We start from the raw sequence: 23,046 nt of genomic DNA on the forward strand, positions 1-23,046 counted from the left end.
TGATTTCTACTGTCACTCGATGACAAGACTTTCTAATATTAACTGTACTGGTGAGGAACAACCTTTAGTTACTGTTGACATGGTACTTGACCCAAACACGATGGATCCAAAACTGGTGTCTTACCTAATAACCTAAATTCCCTTTATTGACAAGGAATATGAAACACATCCGAGAAGTGTCTGGACCTGATCTCACTTTTCTGATCAAGGTTTCATTTTTCCCCAGACTCAGGGCCACACTTAGAATAAAAACCAGAGCACACAATGGGAAAAGTAACTATTTTTTTCCTTTTAATATAGATGTAGTACAGAATGTTTAATTACAGCAGGACAGTGCTTCCAGTTAAATAAAATTAAAAACCTTTCTTTTTCCCAAATATAAAATTACTAAATTAATGTCTTAAAAGAATAAGAATGTGGAAAAAGCATTAAATTATACCACCATTTACCACAGTAACCATGATCACCAATTACATATTCCATTGCTTTGGCAAAAAAGTTTGTTCCTTTTAATAACTGCATATAAACCTAACATAGCAAAGACTGTATACATCTTTATATTGCACTTATTTATATACAGGAATAAATGAGCTGTAAAGTCTGCATATAGTTGGAATGAGCAAATTTTCACAATAAACTAAAAGCAGAAGGATAAGAGCTGGTATGAGTATTAAAAAAATGCTTAGAAATGTCATACATTTATGTACAGACTGTATGGACTGTATTAACAAACAATATGTACATAACAATTTACTACTATTGATATTTTAGTATAACTCAGTGTTCATTAATACAGACCTTTGGTTGTATTTAGTTGTTTAATAAGACCTAAGCTCACACATTTCCAAAATGCAACAAGGTATAAAATAAAGCACAACGATTTGCCAAATGGTACAAAAACTACTATTGTCAGTTCCCTTAAACCCAGAAAACTAGTGTCTCTGTCTAGCCCCAAAATAGTTCTTGTACTTGGAATCAACCTCAATGTGCCATACACAAAAAGAACACCGGAATGTTACATATCTGCAAAATTACATCCCACAACACTTTGTAATGTGCAATTCAGTTTAGTAACACTTTCTAATGAAAAAGAGAAACTAACTTCAACTTTGTAATTTTCCAACAGGCAATTCTGCAATGACATTGTGAATACTTGCAAATGTTACCAGCAAGATTAGAAAATACATGTGTGTCTTCCTTACTCTAAAAGACTATTACCAGTAACTGCTATTTGCTAAGTGTGCTCAGACATTCGTAGGAATTATGCAGCTTGCACGTGCCCAACATTTAGCTTCGAAATCATCCTGAGTTTGCACACAACGAAGCAAATCCACAGACTTTAAAAAACAAAACAAACCAAACCACCCCAAAAAATCAAATGAACGTACTTTCCTTTACAAAACAATCATGCAACTGAAGAAGAACTGGGTATCCCATGAACTGTTGTGCTTGTCGGAGTCCCACTTATGGCGTTGAAAATGTGTAGCGAATTAGGCATAACACTGGCCTTCTCTTCAATTGGAGTAATCTTGAAATGGAAAACAAATGTTATGACACAAGCATTTATAAAAGCAGCTAACCAATTTCATTATGTACTGCTCATCCAATCAGTACTTTATAGTACTGCCTCAATTGCACAGAACTTCTTCCCCAAAAAGAATGTCATATTATCAGTTCTCCTAATGTACATATTACACTGTCCTGTCTAGAGAATGCTTGAATAACTTATCTCATTTCTTTTGTTAACTTTCAAAAAGAGTTTAACAAGGACAATAACCTTGCTTTCCCCCCCCCCTTTTTTTTGTTTTGTTTCCTTTTTTTTGACTTAGAGGTATGATTTGGACACTTCTTATCAAAAGCTATCGAAGCACCAAAAAGAAATCCTTCTTAACAACTACAAACTGATTCTAAGATTAGAAATACTGGGAAGAAAGGAATTACAGAAAGATTAAACAAACTAAGAGCAGAAGTAAAGAAAACTAATTACCATCCCATCTGATCACATTGGCAAGCAGCAGAGGAGAAAATAGAAAAATCTGTTAAAATTATCTTTCATACTTTTGTTCCAACTGTTTAAAATCCACACTATTGTAAGACAGCGTTCTAATGGCATTAGAAAAAAACATTGTGAGAATCTATTTTTCAAATACAACAATAGGCAGGCCCACAAAGATGACATTTTAAAAGATTTCAGTGAAGAGCCTTAGGGTTCTAAACCTCTTTTTAAAAAAAACCAACCCAACAACATAGCATGTTTTAATTATCTACAACTAATTACATTTATATAAAAACAGAGTTGTGGGCTAAGAGTATACATTAGTGCAGGGCCACCAAGATCATCAGGGGACTGGAGCATCTTATGAGGAAAGGCTGCGGGAACTGGGGCTGTTTAGTCTGGAAAAGAGGAAACTGAGGGGGAATCTCATTAATATTTACAAATATCTAAATGGTGGATGTCAGGAGGTTGGGGCAGCACTTTCTTATGTTGTTTCTAGCAACAGGACAAGGGGTAATGGGATGAAGCTGGAACACAAAAACTTCCATTTAAACATAAGAAAAAACTATTTCACTGTTCAGGTGAGGGAGCCCTGGCACAGGCTGCCCAGGGAGGGTGTGGAGTCTCCTTCTCTGGAGGTCTTCAAGACCTGCCTGGACACGTTCCTGTGTGACCTGATCTAGGTGAACCTGCTTCTGCAGTGGGACTGGACTAGATGAGTGGGACTGGACTGATGATCTCTAAAGGTCCCTTCCAACCCCTACCATTCTGTTATTCTATGATTCTATGATTACCACAGTCAGTGCTGTACTTTCATATACCCTTCACACTATATTATAGGTATCAGTTTTTTTGTCTGCTCTTTAGACAATGTAATTTATTCCTAAAATTTCAGGCATGACATACCTTTTCTTATCATCAATTTTTGGAAATTCATACACTTGAGTATTTAAACATGCATATCTTGCATTGAGTTTAGAGTATTTTTCCCGCCTCAAACTATCATTATATCCATTTAATTTTTCTTATACCATGAGAGGTTGGGACATCCCTTTTTTCTATTGTATCTAGCAACAGGACAAGGGGTAATGGGATGAAGCTGGAACACAAAAAGTTCCACTTAAATATAAGAAAAAACTATTTTATTATGAGGGTGAGGGAGCCCTGGCACAGGCTGCCCAGAGGGGTTGTGGAGGCTCCTTCCTTGGAAGTCTTCAAGACCCGCCTGGACATGTTCCTACATGACCTGATCTAGGTGACCCTGCTTCTGCAGGGAGGCTGGACTAGATGATCTCTAAAGGTTCCTTTCAACCCTACCATTCTATGATTCTATGAGAATATTAATCTTTCATTCACTACCCTTATCATTAAATTATTTGACTACAACATTTTCCTCTCTTTTCTGAAGGGGTCTTCTGTACGCTTGTCTAATCCTCTCATACACCACATTCAACTGTTTTCCTCTACATGCCTATCTGAAAGACACTGTTTTGTTTTGTCTTCTAAAAAAACAAAACAGTACATGGATCTGACAAAATGGTAGCACTCCCTACAAACTATAGTCTCTGTCATTGATGGTAGTAAATTTTTCCCCGTGATACTGTAACAAAAGAATAAGGGAATAGAAATAAAACCTATGCACTGGTATTTTTGTGCTTTGCCATAATTATATCACAGCACAGAGCTACTCGTAGCACACTACCTGAGAAAGCTGCATCGGGAAACAATGGAGAGTGAGAAAGCACGTGAAGTGAACTTTAGACACTTGATATATTTTTGAACAGAAAAAAACATACTATAAAAGTTTTGGATGCCATCTAAGAAAGGCTGGAATGAAGGCAAAGGTTTCTTAGCTAAACCTATGGATAAGGTGTTATACCCATAAGTGACTAGCTATTTAAGCAAGTATTTATTTGATATTAATAGAGCAATTTAGAGATATAAAAAATTAGTAAATGGGTAAAGTCATTGCACATCTAAAGGATAAAGTCCTGAAAAAAATCTGGAAGAGTAACAGAGTGTTTAAACGTGAGCTAGACTGAACACTTCAGGTAGGTCTCAAATTTGATTTTTCCTGTACAATTTCATTTATGAGTAAAGCATGCAGATTTTATAAGGATAAGAGAAATTCAGACCCTCTCTTTGTATCAAATAGTTATCCAGTCTAGGATGCATTGGCTCCTAGACTAAGAAGAGTTACTATTATGGTCATACATCTAAGGAAGTCTCATAGACATGTATTTGTAAGGTAAAATATTATCAGAAAACAAGTCTTGAGGGTTAAGAACTATGAGCCACTCTCTTGCTCTGGGAAAAGTTTAGACAAATAATGGTGGATGAAAGAAAAAGAACCTTAAGTTAAGCCCTTCTTTTCCTCCTGGAAAAAATATCCTTGCCTCTGAAGCTAGGAGATATTTCTACCACAGTTCCCAGATGCAATGTCCTACATCTCACTCCACAAGAGTTCTGGTTTTCCTTCTCCCATGTCTCCAGCTTGCCTGTAGTGGATTCTCCTCAAGAAAACATGTTGGAATACCTCCTGAAAGTTGTTTGACTCTGTTGCAAAAGTAAATGCTTATACCTCCAAAATCTAAAGAAAAAAACATTTGCAGATCAAATCCCCCTAAAGTTAACAAACTAAAATGAGCTTTTGGGATCACTGAATAGAGACCTCTGTAACTATACATATGAAGCATAAATGATACATATTCATGTCATTACATTTGTTTTATCTTTACTGTAGTTTTCCTCTCCTATAAAAAAAAAATCCCTCAAGCTGGTGCCAACCAGATTTACTTTCTTAATGAGGAAGACTTAATTCTGAAGATGAAGAAAGTCTTTGTGGAAAATTCACAAACAGAAAAAAAAATGAAGTTCCACAATTCCATGATATATTCTGACCAAAAACAGGAGAAAACCCAATCCTTTTGTGTAAAGCATTACAGACACTTTTCCTAGTGGGTTCACATTACAGCTACCTTCTCAATACTGGCATGTAGAATTTAATTTCAGCACATACTTGTTCATGCATTATTTCAGAAAGCTCTTTTGCCATTTCTCTGTAGTTGGCCTTCATTTCTTCCTGATATTCCAACTGATCTTCCTTTATAAGTCGTTCATTTACACCCAGAGCATGCCCACAAGCTTCAACAAATTGCCTGATTTAGATAAAAGTAATAAAAACCAAATCTCAATCAGCAATACAAAATCCAAAAGATTGATTAAAAATACCAGCTTATGTTTCAATGCAGCCAAAACACTATAAAAGCTTAAAGTTTTCAAATAAATTCTTATTATTGACAAAAAGACTTCCCCTCCCATCCCTTCCCCAACATACCTAAAAACTTCTTTTAGCAGCTTTACTTTATTGTCTGGATATCTTTTGGTATTTGTATCATCTAAGAAAGCTCTTGCATATGCCAATGGACCAGCATTAACCTAAAATGAACAAGAGTTACAAAATAAAGTCAGTTCTCCGACATACTGTCTTTGCAATAACAGGTACTACAAGTGTGCCATTATTTGCATTTCTTAGGAGAACACATTGACTTCAAAGAAGCTGGACTTATTAAGTAAGAAAACTGCTGGAGCTGCAACAGAAGAGCAGGAGAGATCTCTACAGCACATTGTGTAAACCTGTCCTGGCACAAAGAAACCATTTCAATGGTGTGGCAAAGTAACTGCTGACATTGCCAATTTGTCACCTGTATTTATGTAATTAGAGTGGCAAAATGACAAAAAAGAACTTAATCTACTACTGTTTGGTCTGCTTCTTTATGGAAGACACTCTTCCAAGTTGCAAATTTTGCAATAATTAGCAGAAATTGAATTGCACTATTATGGCAACTACATGGAAAGTGTTTTCAGCGATTTCTGACTCATTCTTTCATATGAACAGGAAGAGCTCCTCTTTTCTCATTCCAAATGGTAGCTGGACAGTTTCCTGAGTCTGGGACTTTGGTTTGATTTTTGTGAGGTCTTTTTTTTTCTCTTTCTTCAACATGACAAGAGTTGATTTCAGATGATTGTGTTTATTGTTCCTTTGATTTAAATCAGTTAAAAATAATAGAGCAGCACTTTTGTCATTGCGTTCTGAAGACTTTTAGCATAGGGTGTTGCAGTGGGTGGAGGTCAATGTCTTCTTTCCAGTAATAAAAGATAGGACATGAGGAAATAAATTCAAGTTGTGCCAGGGGAGGTTTAGATTGGAGATTGGGAAGAATGTTTTCACTGAGAGGGTTATTACAGTGTTGGAACAAGCTGCCCAGGGAGGTGGTGGAGTCACCATCCCTGGAGATATTCAAAAGACACATAGATGAGGTGCTGAGGGATATGGTTTGATTTAACGATGGGCCTGGCAGTGTGAGGTTAGTGGCTGGACTTGATCTTAAAGGTCTTTTCCAACTGTAATGATTCTATGATTGATATGTATATGCTACAACTGCTTTCTTTACCCTATTTTGGTGAATCTGATGGCTTCTTTACACATTCAGTTTTTGCTTGCCTTAGGCAAGATAAAATGTTGCACAATTTTCTGCTAATACGCTCCTTCTATATTTTAGCACTCCCTCTTCATCTCCATAGGGATCTTACCAAAATACGAAAGTAATACTGTCCATGTCAAACCTACTATGAGCAGCTCTAAGGCTAAGTGAAATATGCTCATTCCTCCTTACATGCCAAGTCACTATTTTATAGTATTATCAGCTTTACACCAAAACCTAGTGGGGTTCAGAACACCATAGACACTAGAGATGAATCTTAATACTTCCATGTAATAAAATTAAGAACAATTCATTATTAATAAAATAAGTGTAACTGTCCATGAGGAGTGTTTTTATTAAACATTTTTATTGCTTTTCCTATTCTGGAAATAACTGCAAACAGTGATCATATTTCTAATTTAGGATATTCTTAAATACAAAGAATAGAAACTAATGACAAGATGCTACTTACATAATTTTTCAGCGAGAGAAGCAAGAGAAATAGCTGAATGGCAAAAGATGTTGTCTTACCTGAACACTGACACTTCCTTGTAGCTTCAGCTGCAATTTGATCATATCTACTTCAGCTGAAGAGCAAAGCTGCCTAAGTTCTGCAACTTTTTTACTCATCTCATCAATGGCTACTTCAATTGGGTTTAAATCAGTGTGGTGCTGGTACATTACAGGAATGCGCTTTTTCACATATGGGAAACAATGTATAGCTGTGGATAGAAGTTGAACACAGTCAGAAAAGGGTTATTGAATATATGTTTTGATAGAATTTTATGCTAAAATCTCATTTTGACATAATTAATTGCCCAATTTAATAACATGTAATGTAATTAGAAATATTGCCAAATGTACAGGGAAATGAAATATTGACAATTCAAATATACATAGCTTTACATATACTGCAAAGAAAGATCATTGTCATTGCTGCTACTAACAATACCCAAGAAAAAAAAAACACTGGAACTTAATTCACATGAGAAGTATAAAAATAATTGCTTATCATACCCATTTCTCAAAGAAGAGAAGAATCAAAACTAGCAAAGCTGTATTTTCTATTTACTCACAAGTGCTAGGCATGGATAGTTAACCTTATAAAGTCTTTTATTTCAGTTGTTTTTATCACTATATTAGGACAGTGATGTAGAAGCTCACACTCAAGAGACAAAACACGAAATAAGTCATTTTAAGAGCAAGGAATGCTAGTCTCCAGATTCACAATTCTAAAGATTAAAGTAAAAAAGCCTCACAAATTATTTGAGGATTATCCCTTGAAGAAGCCAATTTGAAAAAAACTAGTTCAGTCTAAAAACATGAAAAGAATTTTAGCTGATAGCTATTATAAGGACTTCAAGTGAAATGGAACAACCCACACCAAACAGAATGGGACCATTTGAACTAATGCTTCCAGTCAAAGCACAACTCGCTATTTCATAAATTCATATTTACATGTTATTTAGATGTGCATTTGTAAGTGTTCGCATATCAGTTTTTAAAGTATTATTTTCAAGTATACACCAATTTTAGAAGGCTCTTTTGTCTACAAATATTTTGATATGCTTTGCAGTTCTTGTGACTTCCAACAGTCATGTGTGAAATCTTCCAAAGGACTTCTGACAAAATACAAGGTATAGAAAAACCTAGTCTCAAGAACACTGTACAAGAAACAAAAGAATAATTTTCTTGTAAAAGGATTTCCAGTCAACCAGTACCTGTCAAAATGGTCCGTCGCTTACACTGTTCTTCTACCCCTCCTTGTCTTTTACCACCTTGAGTAAAAGGCATCTCAAACATGAAGCGACGAATGTTGTGAGTCCTTTCAAAGTCTGTTTTTCTTTCTTGCAACTCTTTTTCTTCAAAGTATGGAATTACATGTGTAACTTGAATATATGCATATTTTGAATCTAAATCCTTAGGATTTACCTTAAAAATACAACAAAAAAAATCAAATAGCTATATTGTGAATAAAATGGATGTAACTGTAGTCACACAACTTACAGAAATTACATTTGGTCTATTGAAATTTAAATTACTGAAAACACAGGAAATGTTAATGCTCTCACATAGCTTCTCTGCATTCAGTTGCTAACTATTAGGAAGATAATACAGATAGATACATTACAAGATGATGTGGGGGGTTTTTTGGTTTTGCTTTGGGGGATTTTTTTTTGTGGTTTGTTTTTTTATTTTCAAAAACTCATTATCAATAATTGCTGTATGCAGAACTGCAGACATAAACATAACACAGAGTTATACTCATGGTTAACACTGGAAAGCACAGAGACAGAAAACCCAGAAACAAATGTCTGTCTGCCAAGACAGACCACACAATAGTGGACTGGAAAACAAAACTTGCTAGTGATTAAAAAACTTAGTTATGAAAAGTAAAACAGTACATTGTAAATAGTTCAGATACCACCCTCAGAAGACACTCCTTCCAACATGTCAGTCTCAACTCTGACACGCTATGAGGGTGCCACAGAATATACTGGTAAGAGCAGGGGAAGGCTTCATTATGCAGTTCAGTCTATTTCTAGAACTGGATGAGTTAGAGCCTCATGGACTGGCAGATCTTGTAATCTGGTGAAAGCAGTAATTAGTCTCCAGTACCAATAGATAAGGCCTCCTAAGTCTTTGCCAAATGGTTCCTAAATCCACCAAGGAGACTTTTTTTGTGTTCCCAGTTCCCCCAATCACAGGATAAAGAAGGTAACCCTAAACCTGCGCCTCTTTCTAAAGGTTGTTGTCCACCATTTTAGTCCTATATAAAACATTCATGTTATCTCTGCCAGTCTCCGAGCAAATTCCCTTCTATAAAACTAAGTGGGAAAAACAACAGTGCAAATACACATATGAAATCACCACATAAGTCTTGGAGCAAACAGAGATAAGGTCTCCTTGCTGTTTTCCATTTTTATTGAAATATGCTCCTTATTTTTTTTCCCCCCTCTAACTCTGTCGGAGGTTATTGGGCTCGAACTTAAGCAGAAATTTATACAGTTCTTCTGATATAGCTGATAAAATGTGTTCCCTACAAATGCTGACAAATGTGCATTATATTTGAAGAATTCAGGAAAGTACACTGGAAGAGGTGTGAAAAAACTGAGACTACAATATAAAGCTCTTGCCTAAGTCTCCTTGTCTTTATAAGGTTCCAAGTACAGAACTTTGTGATCTTACTGGTAGAATCAAGGGTCAGAAGAGATAGGAAATTCACCACGAACTCTGAAGACAAACCCAAGTTAAAAACTGGTTGAGGAAGGGAACAAAAGGAGTGCAGAGAAGCATCTAGGGCAGTATGTGTTCTTCTCAGCATACTGTAGCAATCTTCAGTTCACCAGTTTTGGAGCCTTTGATTACAAGTGAGGGCACTTCCCATGACAAAGCTAGATTTAATCGGATGACTTCATGTAAGCATTTCTTTTTAATAGTTTAACCATTTACAAAGTTGAACAGGCTCAGTCACACACACAGGGAAAGGATAACAAGCACAATTGATACAGAATTATGTTATTTACACATGGTACTCTTTTCAGACATGGGATTTGTTTCCTACTTCAGAAAAAAAGTCTGGACTCTGTTCTTAAGTTGCAGAAAGGGAAGAATTACTGTGCATGAACTGGCAGGAAATATAGCTAAAGATAACACAAGATATGATCATAAGCCAAAATTTTTTCCTAAGAAACAATTATTATTTTGAGTGGTAACATTACGGAAAGTAAGCTTTTTGTTTGTCCTTAAAGGCAAACAGTAGGAGAGGATATTTCGTTCATGTCCTTCAACCAGCAGAGTTTCTAGACACTTATGTGTCACGTATGAGTAACAGACAGTGATCCCACAGTATTTCAAGTGTATTAGTGGAAAAAAAGAAAGTTAGACTTTTTTAGAAAGAATAAAGATCATACTTTGCCAGAATCCTGAATCATTTTGACATTTTCAGATCCAAATTTGTCAGAGTAGAGTTTTTGGAGTCTTTGGGAAATTTCTGAAAGAGGTGTGAGTTTAGGTTCTTTATAGATATATTCTTTTCCATCTTCATCCTCAAAGAAGCCCTGTAAAAAAACCAAAGTAATAAAAATCTTGGGAAAAAACACACATAGGGCAATGATTCAGATGAACATAATGTGTGTGGTTCAAAGCAAATAGAAACATTTAACAATGGGATTCAAGCAAACGTAAACAAAGAGAAATTAAAATCTAAGTAAAAAAGGTTTCTTAAGAGAATAAAACACCCCCCGAAAAATGTAATTATCTATTACACAATGAGAGAAAGATAATGGAAACACACAGTCAAAATTGTAAAAGTTTGTTGTAATTCTATGGTGTGCCAAGCCTTTGAGATATCTTTCTGTTCACTTTTATTCAAAAGTGAACTTTCAGCACTGTTTCACTTGCCAAAACAGAAATCTCATTGTCCAGTGGGACTATTCAATTCACAAGTGAATATTTTGGCAATAATTTACACAGCAATAATATTAAAAACTTATATAGGTAGCAATATAATTAATTACAGAAAAGGAACATTTATCATATGAAATGATCCTAATTTTTATATTGTACTATATTGTTCTATAGTTCCTTATTTTTATCACATAAAACATTGGTTTTTAAGCCATAACTAAATGCAAAATGCAGGGAAAGTGAAACAGGTCCTTGGTTTAAAACAACAAGCCACATCTGAGTTTATGTTTGAAACCATAAAACAAATATTTTTGTCATAAACGAAACAGACAAAATCGAAAAGCACAACATATCATGTATAAACACAGGCTAGATTGACAAAAATACCCACATCAAACTAAAGTGAAATGCAGTAGTTTTTACTGCATTGCTTGCTTTGTAAGCGCTTACTGTAATTACCTCAACATCTGTTTCACTGTCTGTAAACTGGTATTGCTATAAAGTTGTAAGAGACAACAGAATACATGTAAAGTTATACTGCTCAGAGGATTTTACAATTCTCCATGCGCAGCTGAACAACTAGCAACTTGGCTATGCATGTAGAGAGTGTATTACTTGATACTGCGTGATACCAGACTGATACAGATGCATTCTAGACATACATTAGAGGATGTGAAGCTCTCCAATACGCGGCCGGAACTTTTGCTCGAAGCATGCAATACCGATGCATAGAAAAAGAGTGTTTTGTTCTCTAGATGGAACTTAAAGCCATTTTTTTTTTCAATTGCAATGGCTATTAATGCATACCAATCTAAGAAGCAGCCTTGCAAACCACACTGTAGCACTACAGACATTAAGTCAATACATGGCTAAGAACTGATGTTATAGAAAACTTACCGCTGCCTTAAGGTAGTAAATAAAAGAAGAAGGAAAAAAAAAAAGAAGCAAAAAAATTTACTGAGGAAAATAAGGAAAAATTGTATTGGAACTGGTAAATGTTTTAAACTAAATTATTGATGGTGTTTAATTATTTCATTCAGACCACATTTCTTGTGCTTTTTATGTCATGATATCAATAGAACTAAAGAACTACAGTACATTTTGTAAAATAAATTCAGCGTTTTCTCAGTGCATAGAGCAGACAAATACAGGTTAAATAATGCTCACCTGTCCAAAGAATGCTACCCTGAAATAAGTTCCCAGCAGTCTCTTGCCTGTATGCATAACTTCTGTTACTTTACTGTATGCTCGATGAAGAGTGTCATATAAATGAGCAAGCCTCTAAAAATAAGAAAAAATAATCATGGGGTAAAAGAATAAGGTAGAATTTTGCTTTTTTAAAACAACAGTGAATTACATCCTTCTAATTAGTAACTAAAACAATTATTTGAACAGTACTAATAAGTTTAGGATGAGGAGCTGCTGCCAAGGGTTCAGCACAGGGCCAGAAAGATGATGGAGTGGAGCATCTCCCTTCTGATGAAAGGCTGAGGGAGCTGGGGCTCTTTAGCTTGGAGGAGACTGAGGGGTGACCTCCTTAATGTTTACAAGTATGTAAAGGGCGAGTGTCGGAAGGATGGAGCCAGGCTGTTCTCAGTGATGTCCAATGATAGGACAAAGGGCAATGGGTATAAGCTGGAACGTAAGAGGTTCCAAAGAAATACAAGGAAGAATTTCTTCACTGTGAGAGTGACATAGCACTGGAACAGGCTGCCCAGATGGTTGTGGAGTCTCCTTCTCTGGAGACATTCAAAACCCACCTGGAAGAGTTCCTGTGTGACCTACTCTAGGTGATCTTGCTCTGGCAGGGGGGTTGGACTAGATGATCTCAAAAAGTCCCTTCCAGCCCTTGAGATTCAGTGATTCTGTGATGGACTTTCATTTATTTGTATTTAATTAAAACATGTACAATTATTTAAGGTTAAAACAAAAATAAAATCAGCACATTTATATTTCAGGTACAATCTGAATATCCTTGTTCTGTTATGTGCAATGTGTCATGCAGTTAGGCTAGAAATAATAGGATTTTTTTCCTGCTGAAGTTCACTTATGACCGATTTCATACCTCAAAATCTCTCCGTTTTTCATAAATGGGAATGATAAGTTTATATATGTCAGCAATGAGTTCATAACGTTCTGCCTTCCAGAGTCCATCAGCACACTGCTCCAACAATTCCATCAGCACATCCTAGATTTGGATACACATTTGAAAAAGTAAAACAACTTAGTACTCATGAAAAACATCTAAGTTCTTCCTCACAAAAAGGGTGACCCTGCCTCCCAAAAAATTACCTACATAATAAACCAGAATGGTTTATTCTTTTATACTTGTACTCTTCTATTTACCATGAATAGTATTTTTCTTTTACATATTCCTGACCTCTTAAGTCACTTGTGTGAGAACCCAAACTTATCTTACCTTGTTAAAATGTTCTTTCGAAGTGCTGCTTCCATGGGGTTTAGTTTTGGGTTTTTTTTAAAAAACATTATTTTACAAAAGCAGCTCTACAAACACCTGACTGTAATACTACTGAAGGAAGCTATCACATAAATTACATAAACTACAGAAAAGATAAAGTACAAAAATCTGTACTCAGAAGTAATTATTAAGATACAACAGATGAATTTGGTATACTTGGCCCAGAATCAAGAGACACATAACAACAGTCAGAGAAGCTGAGGAATCCTGAAGTGTCTAAATAGGGTGACAAGTGAGCAACCACCCTGGCTTTGTTGGGTTTGATCTTAACATTCTGGTAGCAAAAGGATAGTTATCTGAGATAAAATAAAACTATGCTTGCACGTATATGAAAATAGAAGCATATATTTTTAAATTACAGCAGTCAAATCATAACTATGAAGTCCATTCCTTTGGGTTGTCAAAACACTTTCTTTTCAATTAATTTAATTTCTACTTCAGTAATCATAAGAAAACTTAGATAACATGGCTTTGTTCTATTTCTCATAAATTCAAAATCACCTGGCTAACCGTATTAACTAAATTATAACAAACAATGTTACAGATATTATGGAACGGCTTTTAGCTCCTGTGATGCAACTGTCATGTATTTGGTCACAGCTTTAGTGTGACAGAACCACTCTGAAGAAGCCCATTTCTTGTTCACACACACTAACACACTTCTTCTGACAAACATGTCTGGAGCTCCAGGAAACTCCGGAAGAATCCAAGTCTGAGGCAGAAGTATCAGAAAACATGACATTTCTACTTCTTTAGATCCTCTGGTACCACTCCTGCATCGTATTAGTGAAGCCAGAAGCTAGAAATCCTTAGAAGGTATCCAATGCTACTCTATTCCTCTACTGTCCTTGGTAGAGAACTGAGATGGCATAAAGACATCACTAATGAAGACTGAAAGCAAACAAAGACTGATAAATGTTACCCTTATCCACATGCTGCATTGGTCCCTCAAACATCTTGTCCTTTCCTCCAGTCACTAGGAGGTTGTATAGGCTGCCCAGTGTCTCCATCCTCAGCAAACAGGTGGTGAGGACTGAAAGACCAGCGTCATTGCTGGACCACAAGTGCTATACGCCACCACTCTTTTATGACAGCAACCTTAACTTGGACACCGGAGGGCAGCCCAATACAGCAAAGCAGTAACATGGGACAAAATATCAAGAATATAAACTCCACATGGGAGAGCTCATAGAAGGAAGAGAACACAGTGTTTCTGGGCCATCTGTCTCAAAGAGGTTTTATTCCATATATCCAATCAGAGTTCTACTTGCAACCCATGAGGGCAGCCTCTTTCTTATTGTGCACCTCTCAGAAGAGTCCGGCTCTTCCCCATACCACTTTAGTATTTGGAATTCTTGCACTTTGTTGATATCTCCCCTGACTTTGCTGAGGCAGCCATGGGCACAAGATTACCGACGGGGTGCCATAAATCCCAAGTAGAAGAGGGAAAACCCATTTCTCTTCACTTTTTGGTTCTATGCCCTTTCTAATACAACACAGCATGCAGTTGGCCTTTGTTGCCACAAGGCTACACCACTGATTCCCACTCAACCTCTTCTTCCCTAGAACTGCAAGTCTTTTCTGCAGCTCTGCTGCCCAGCCAGTCCATCCCCAGCCTGTGCTGAGACATTGGTTGATTTTTTTCACAAATGCAAGACCTGGTACTTCTTTTTGTAGAATTCTGAGAGGCTTCTGTGGTCCTTCAGTTTGAGGTTCTTCTAAAGGGCAGCCCTGCCCTCCCAGCATATCAGTCACTCTCCGTCCATTTAGTTTCATCCACAAACTTGATATACCATATTCCATGACCTAGATTGCTAACGATGATGTCACCTTGAGCATCCCTGAAGAGTATCAGCCTTCATCATCATATTTAAAGCATCTGCTGTGTTTGGGTGACTATTTCTGATAATTTCATAAAGTGCTTGAACACACTCTGCATGTTGATTGCTTACAAGAGTTATCATATCATCTGAGATATGAAGCCCTTTCATTCACTAGGCTACAAGTTAGAATAATTCCTCTCACAGGAGGTCACAGCTTACAAGAGATCATGAAGACAAAAAAAAAAGAAAAGAAAAATGAAAGTGCAGATTGACTTAATATCTGTGTTGGAACTGTTTTCTGGCAGAGTATATTTTGGAAAGAAACCCACAAAACTGTATGAAATTGTTTCCAACCTTAATCTGCGTGGAATCTGGCACCTGCCACAGGCTTGTGAGCCATAGCTCTGATCTCTCACAGATGGTGAGCTTTCAGCGAAGTCTAGCATGGAAAGGATATAAGGTTCCAGGATTTCACTTTCCCATTTCTGACACTCGAAAGATATTTAGTTCTGCAAGAAGAATATGAATTCTACTCCTGAACAGCTGCCTGGGTAAAGAGCTCTTTTAATGAAATGCACACAGTAACTTTGTTAAAAGAAACAAAATTTTGGTTTTTTTCAACTGGCTGGTTAAAGAAATGAGTCAAGGTAATCCCTAAGCTGAGAGAGAATTCTTTTAAAATAAGAATGAAATTGAGAATTTTAAATTTTTCCATTTTTCAAATGAGAAACTACATAAAGTCTTAAGACAAATTCCATTTAGTTAGGAAGACTTTTTATAAACTGGAGCATATAAAAGATGTTTTGCTCCTTTTAGAAACATGAAAGTCTGAGTCAGACTCAGAGTCTCCCCGACTCTCCATCTTTGTAATTACTCTTTTGAAGACTTAACTGTAAAAGAACTAACTTGCAGGGAAATCCTGTATGTTAAGGAAGAAATTCCATGTGACTTGTTATCACCTATAGGAAGAATTCCCACCAGAGTATCCTTTTAAAGCTCAGTAGTGGTAAAGTGCAGTGTGGAAGATATGTTTCTGATTTCTGTACCCAATTGATCTGTCATATGATTTTTTTCTTAGACTGATACAGTTTTACTTACAAGAGAACACATGAAAAAACACTCCATATATGAATGTTCCTATTTATGAAGAAAAGACTACCTGTTTTAAAGTACTTTTGAAATCTTAATTTAATCTCCTAGTAATCTTAATTTAGCCATGATTTTTTTTTTTGTCTACCAAAACCAAACCTGTCTTTTCTATTATTACTTTTCCTGGGGTGAACTATAAGAATTTATCTGAAAACCAATATTTTTACCAATGTTTAATCAGTTAAAGTGCTACATGGTTAAGTAGGATTCAGCAACCCAGAAAAAGCAGTATATTCTTTTTGCAAGGATTGACTAATGAGAAAAAGAATAAAGAGAATTCAAAAACCACAAAACAATTTAGCTCTGCAAATGGTTTGTCAGGTAGACACTAATAAGAATTTCTAACAAAAATTTCCATCACCAGTGGTCACTAGAAACCAACTCTTGGCTCCCTTAGAGCAACTTACATTTTGCTTGGAGTAACGTGTTAAATTCCATGTTGGATCAGAAGAATCAGTGATTTAAAGAATATAGCACATTAAAAAAAAAAGGCAATTTGCACTATAATTTCAAGTAATTCCAACTCCTGCCTCCCCAGAAAAAGGCAAGACAACAATTTTTGTCTTAAAACTATAAAGCAAAGCAATATCAGAAATTAAGAGTAAAACACAGGTACCAGAGGCCTAAACCCATGCTTAAACCAATTAATCTTACACCTATTCCTCCTAAATCTGTAAAGATAGCCACAATTTGCAGTCAAATAATTTTGTCATATATCTTTGCCATATCCAAGCCAAAACAGAAAATATTTTTTTTTTTTTTGTTTTGCCATTACAATCATACACATTCCAGGAATTTTTCCAACACAGCTACCACAAGTAGTAGTCTGCCCCTTTTTTCCCCCATCTATAGTGGCAAATACATCGTGTAGATGTAGCTGTCCATGAGCAAGATTACAAATAACCTTTTCATATGGTCATCTGAATAGTAAAAGTTACTGTAGAGCCAGTAGAGGTGGATCAGCAAAGACACGTGGAGTGAAAGTTAAGCCAGAAAAACTGCCAGCATTGATGCAAGTCTGATGTCAGTAAAACCATTTCCCTCGTTACAGCGTATTTGTTTAGAGACGTTGTAAACCAGCAAAAACCAGGGAATATTTTCACAACTGCTGATGTAGTAACAATCTAAATCAAAGTCAGTTTAGAAAAAAACCCAGGTCTTGTTAACTTTAATAAACAAGCCATATTAGTGTTCATGTGGTCAACTAGATTAAAAGCTTACTTTTATTCCAACAGCGGTGATGCGTTGATGTGCTAGTGCTTGATTTATAGTATACTTGTATTCTAAATTCTCAAAAACTCTGAAGGATCACAGAATTCTTTTATTTCAGTTTTGGGATAAGAATAGCAGCTAAGAAAACAATTATAATACCCATCAGTCAGCCCCTGGATTGAAGCACAAACCTTGAAAAAACAAACAGCACATCAACTCTAACACTCTTACATTTACTTACTTCATTGAAGTGAACATCTTGCATTCCAACATCCTCCATCATTGAAGCCTCTTCATCTATATTAGGCGTGATTACTCTGAAAGCTGTACAACCTTGCCTAAACATCCCTGTCATTGAAAAAGAAAAATAGAAGCCATATTTAAATGTACTTAACACCAAATCAATCAATCAATCAATCCAGCCTCACACTGAATGATTAACATACTACTCTTCACATTACTGTGTAAGTACAAATAGGTTTTAAAAACCCACAAATGTTAATATCTTGACTCCTGCTCTGGCAAGGAGGTTGGACTAGATGATCTTTCGAGGTCTCTTCCAACCCTTAAGATTCTGTGATTCTCATCTAGAAAAAAAAACAGCGTCTGAATCTTCCTATTTTATCTTAAACCTGTGTCTAATCTACCCCATGCTAAGGCCAAGGTTATCAAGGTAACTTTTACAGTATTTAAACTGGCATGAAATCACACTGAAGCTGTGTATATGAACAGGCTCTGGCTTATAAGCTTCTCCAGTCTGAATATGAATGAACTGACATCAACCGTACAATATGATCAAAGGATGGCAAATCAGATTATTGAGCTGTAGCTACAGGAAGTCAGTCTAAAAGCAAGAAAAAAAAATCCCAAACAGCAATCTAACTTCCTTTACTGAACTATGTATTTAGCAAAAATGGGGTTTAGAATGTACTAACACAAAACCTACCTCTTTCACCTGTTCTCTTTAGCTTTTTCTTATTACATTAGATTGTTGAATTAAGAAATCAGGATTTTTAGAAAAAAATACTAAAACTTCAAGAGCAATCAGTAAATACTACACGTGGACTTGCACACATTTATTTCACAGCTCATTCCTACAAAGATTCTTTCGGCTCAGGTGGGAGTCTGACCACCACAGGTTTTATTGAATGATAGTCTCAAATCCCTGGTTTTGTTTTGCTTCAGGAAATACCACAGGTAGGAGTTTGACTCCTATATTACTGAGAGGAAATAACTTTCATTTGGAGGTAGGCAAATATAGCAGACCACTCAAAGAAATCACAAATGAATATAGATTATCACAAGTTATCAGTTAGTTGTATCAGGCTTCCAAGAGGACACAGCAACTTTGACAAGCATTTTAGTTTCAGATTTGGTCTCAGAAAAGCTTCTGAAATCGTTGGGGGTGAGAGGATAGCCTGTACACTACACAGATATCTGTCAAGAGGCACAAAGAACAGAGAAAAGGCATCTTGTAGACCCATGACTTTGCTTCACTTTGAACTGTCATGCAGAGGCAAAACTAAAAAGCTGCAAAGATCAATTTGTCTGCTGACAAAACCCAAAATATAAGCTCAACATCATAATCCAGAGATCTATTTTTTAAAAAATAAAAGCCATATAATATTTTATTTTCTAAAATCCTTAACTAAGAACTCTTCTGATCTTATAGATGACAGTTTTCTACCCTGTCTCAAGGGTCATGAGAAACCTGCTTTTACAGACAGCTGCTAGCACAGAACATCAAGACAAGTGAAGCACTCTGAGCACTATTATTGTTGACTCAGCATCTGAACATTTGTATGAATTCATTTTGGCTTCTCTGGGAAAGCTATATATGCAGTGAGAGATTATTTGCTGAAAAAGTATATTCACTGATAAGTTTGCTTTAAAAAGGGTTTGACTCCAGTTATTAGCAGCTCTGGTATAAAATCAATTTTTTTCCTTTCCTAAAAATTCTACTTTACCTTCATCTGAAATGCTGCTCCTTAGATATGCAAGTATGCTCTTGAATATGTAAGTTACCTGGTTAGGTCAGAATTTTTTCCTCAGTGAACACTGAAAGACCTGCAAGTTCCTCAGGGAAACTTGCTTTTCCTAAACTATGATGAAAAAAACTGACAAACATTAAAGTAAGGTTTCAAAATCATACCTTTTCGTGTGAGATATTCTGCAACCAGTGCTGCTACATGGACATAGCACATTGCTGCCTAAAACAAAAATAGTAACAATCTTAAAAATTACAATTATGATTGCACTACTGAAAACAAGGTATATCATCAAAAGAGCCCTAGCCTGAGATAATTTTTTTGGTTTTCCTTTTTGCTGCTTAGCAACAGATGTCCTATGACTAGTATAAGAAATCTCCACCTCATTTTTGCAAAACAATAACTGTGCAAGAGCATTCACTTCTTTACCACAGCATTGTGTAGCATGGACAACCATACATAATCTCAGAGTGACTATGGGTCATAAATGAGAAGGTAGGAACATCATGCTAAAATAAAAACAGGAAAATTACTTTTAGGGATGTATTTTAAGTGTTACATGAAACAAGAGAGCTATTAATTATTCTGCTCAAAGGAGACAGTAGTCTTCAAATATCAGAGATGTTTTACAAAGTTGACACTGATCACTTTTTTCCACAGGAAAGACAAAAGAATAGATTCAAGAGTTTTACTAAAAAGGTTTAGGATTATAGTAAATCATTATTCTAACTGTAATTCTCAACCGAAGTTTACATACAGAAGCTGCAGAATCTCAAGACACTGGAGGAAAAAAGGTCAGTGTCAGTAATTCTCACTAATTCATGTTTTGTATGGGGTTGGGCTTAGTGATGTTCAGAGGTCCTCATCTAGTTGTACAAAGTTTCTAAGTTTTTAAATAAAAAATTAACAACAGGCCTGAAAAAGACTAAAGGATCTTGTCTTCTGAGATAGCTGAAGTAGTTTCCTTCAAAATAGAAGCTAATAACAAAGTTCTGTTTACATTTTCTGTGTAGCTATCATATAGAAGAAAATAATTCTTGTACTGAGATATGAATAAGTAAGACAGCAGCTACTATTTCTTGGAGATATTTACTTGCTTATAGGATGCTAAGTTTAACAGACATGCTTATGAAAATCAATGAAGTCACACAATGTGATTTACTTTCAGATGGAACAAACATCCAGAAAGACACAAAATTAATTCTGTATGCTGATAAAGTACTTACATCAACACACATAAAAATCCTCACTCTCAACTCTCTTTTTTGCTAGAATTAAATATGTTAATAACACGGTGAAATAGGATAGCTTTCATTTTTCAAACGAGAATTTTCAAATTGTCCATTTTAAGAACATGAAGAATCTTTTAGAAAGTAGCCTGGAATAGAATCAAACTAATTTGGTGAAGGGAACTGGAAATGAAGTGTTTTAGCAAGTGATAACAAAGATATATTTTAAAGTAGAAGGTCTGTGTCTTCTATCATTTGCAGAGAACATTCCTGGCTCAGTAGTGTGTCAGCTACAGTAGCTAAACATACACTTTACATTAGCAATTAGAAACTATTAACAGACATACCTGAGTAAGATAAAAATATCAGCCATTGAAAGTAATCTACTAATAATTCAAAATTAATAAAAATGCTTGTTATATGAACATGCTAGCAACTACCTATAGTATATTACATTTCAGGAAAGATAAGCTTAAGCTTATGATGAAGCTAAAACTAGTCTGATTTTTTTTTTCTCTTACCTCAGAAAGATCTCCATTTTTAACATGGATCCTTGCCATGCTGTCCAACCACGTCTTCCTTAGTTCAGGTGTACTAGCGTAAGACTTTGCCAAACTGTACTGGAGGTCTACAAGCATTTCCGGATCATTCTCATGTTCCTTCATCTGAGCTGTAGCCATCAGTACTGTACGAATCCGTTTTGTTAAATCCTTCACGTCAGAAGAAAATGTAGTGTGCTAAAACACGGAAAAGTTAGGTTAATTACTATCTTTTTTCTGTTCTTTGCATAATAAAAAGTTGAAATGTAATTACAAAAGATGCTATAATAAAAGAGTTTTCAAGCATCCTTCTACAGTAGAATAAAAAAGAAGAATAAAACCAGACCTTTATAATCCTGTCATTATTGGCACAATTATTGATGATGGAAAGAGACTGCTGAAATCTTGTTCCTCCAATTCCAACAACATCAGCAATTAACTGGCTTACTGAAATAATGACCTTGACAGAAACAAATGTCTTATTAGTGCATATTTCATGAAATACTCTTGAGATATACTTATCAAGCAATTACAAAGGAAGTTGTGTTCTTTTTAATTGAAAGATTATTCCTTTAAGTAAAATTATGTTTGGGGTTTTTTTTTCAAAGGACATCCCTCTTATCTATAGTAGCTAGTAACGGGACAAAGGATAATGGGACGAAGCTTCAACACAAAAAGTTCCACTTAAACACAAGAAAAAAACTATTTCACTGTTCAGGTGAGGGAGCCCTGGCACAGGCTGCCCAGAGGGGTTGTGGAGTCTCTTTCCTTGGAGGTCTTCAAGACCCACCTGGACATGTTCCTATGCAATCTGATCTAGGTGAACCTGCTTAGGCAGGGGGGTTGGACTAGATGATCTCTAGAGGTCCCTTCCAACCCCTACCATTCTATGACTCTATGATTCTACTTGTACAACAATTTATGCAAGAAAAAACAGGCTTGTGAAGTTTAGTGCATACGCATCCTCTGCTCTAAAGACTGATTGCTAGAAGAACTAGCCAGAGGTCATAAAAGTAGTAAACTATCCTTCTTAGTGTTGTCAGAACACACTGTTTTCTATATATTTGTTTTGTTTTAGACTTCTATATGCTTGTTGTTGCATTCTTTTCTTCTCCAAATGCAACAGAGTATGCTATTTAACAATCAAAGTAACATCTACAAAACATTACGTTTGCTACTGACATATAAAAATTTCTTATTTCCTATGAAATAGGGCCATTTAATTGTTTCTAAGTATTTCCTTGTACTGAATACACTTTTATTTCCACTTTCTTCCTCTTGGAATAGTACCACCCTTGCCTGAACCCTAAATAATTTCTTTTATGTCTTTATCTGACAAGACTTTGCACATTGGTATGCAACTATGCGTCTACAAATACAATACTTAAAACAACAAAGAATAAATAAAGTATACTAACTTGCAGATGTGTCCTAACGAAAGACTTCTTTCCTGTGTAATCAAAATTATTTCTCATTAAGAAGTACAACAACTGTGAAGCTTCAGTGCGAATTGAACTCAGCTTGGAATTACAATACTTGAGAATTTCATAGCACAATGCAGAACACATATCAGCTCTACCTTCAAAAAATGTAGAAGGAAACTGAGGAAAAAGTAGAAAAGAAAGAAGTTATTAATTAAAAATAGCTTCAGTTCTTGATAAAATAAGCATGTCAGGAAAAATACAAATACAACAGCCTTCCCAAACTGTGGAAAAAACAGATGTAGCAGCACGTGAC

General features: G+C 35.7%; 1 protein-coding gene across 6 annotated transcripts in view; it reads right to left on the minus strand.

Moving 5' to 3' along the window:
• Window positions 1–269: 269 nt before the first annotated feature.
• Window positions 270–23,046, minus strand: part of DOCK9 (dedicator of cytokinesis 9) — a 127,253-nt gene continuing 104,476 nt past the window's right edge. For all 6 annotated transcript variants that reach the window (XM_061996208.1, XM_061996182.1, XM_061996173.1 and 3 more), the window contains exons 41-53: window positions 22,728–22,910; window positions 21,656–21,769; window positions 21,292–21,507; window positions 19,706–19,763; window positions 17,795–17,901; window positions 12,956–13,078; window positions 12,058–12,171; window positions 10,395–10,541; window positions 8,202–8,412; window positions 7,012–7,202; window positions 5,334–5,434; window positions 5,016–5,154; window positions 270–1,528 (exon numbers count right to left, since the gene is read on the minus strand). In XM_061996208.1, coding sequence (XP_061852192.1) covers window positions 1,406–1,528; window positions 5,016–5,154; window positions 5,334–5,434; window positions 7,012–7,202; window positions 8,202–8,412; window positions 10,395–10,541; window positions 12,058–12,171; window positions 12,956–13,078; window positions 17,795–17,901; window positions 19,706–19,763; window positions 21,292–21,507; window positions 21,656–21,769; window positions 22,728–22,910 — 1,827 coding nt within the window. In that variant the 3' untranslated portion in view covers window positions 270–1,405. The remainder of the gene's footprint in view (window positions 1,529–5,015; window positions 5,155–5,333; window positions 5,435–7,011; window positions 7,203–8,201; window positions 8,413–10,394; window positions 10,542–12,057; window positions 12,172–12,955; window positions 13,079–17,794; window positions 17,902–19,705; window positions 19,764–21,291; window positions 21,508–21,655; window positions 21,770–22,727; window positions 22,911–23,046) is intronic.

The sequence above is a fragment of the Colius striatus genome, chromosome 1 (assembly GCF_028858725.1).
Source record: "Colius striatus isolate bColStr4 chromosome 1, bColStr4.1.hap1, whole genome shotgun sequence".
Classification (NCBI taxonomy): Eukaryota; Metazoa; Chordata; class Aves; order Coliiformes; family Coliidae; genus Colius; species Colius striatus.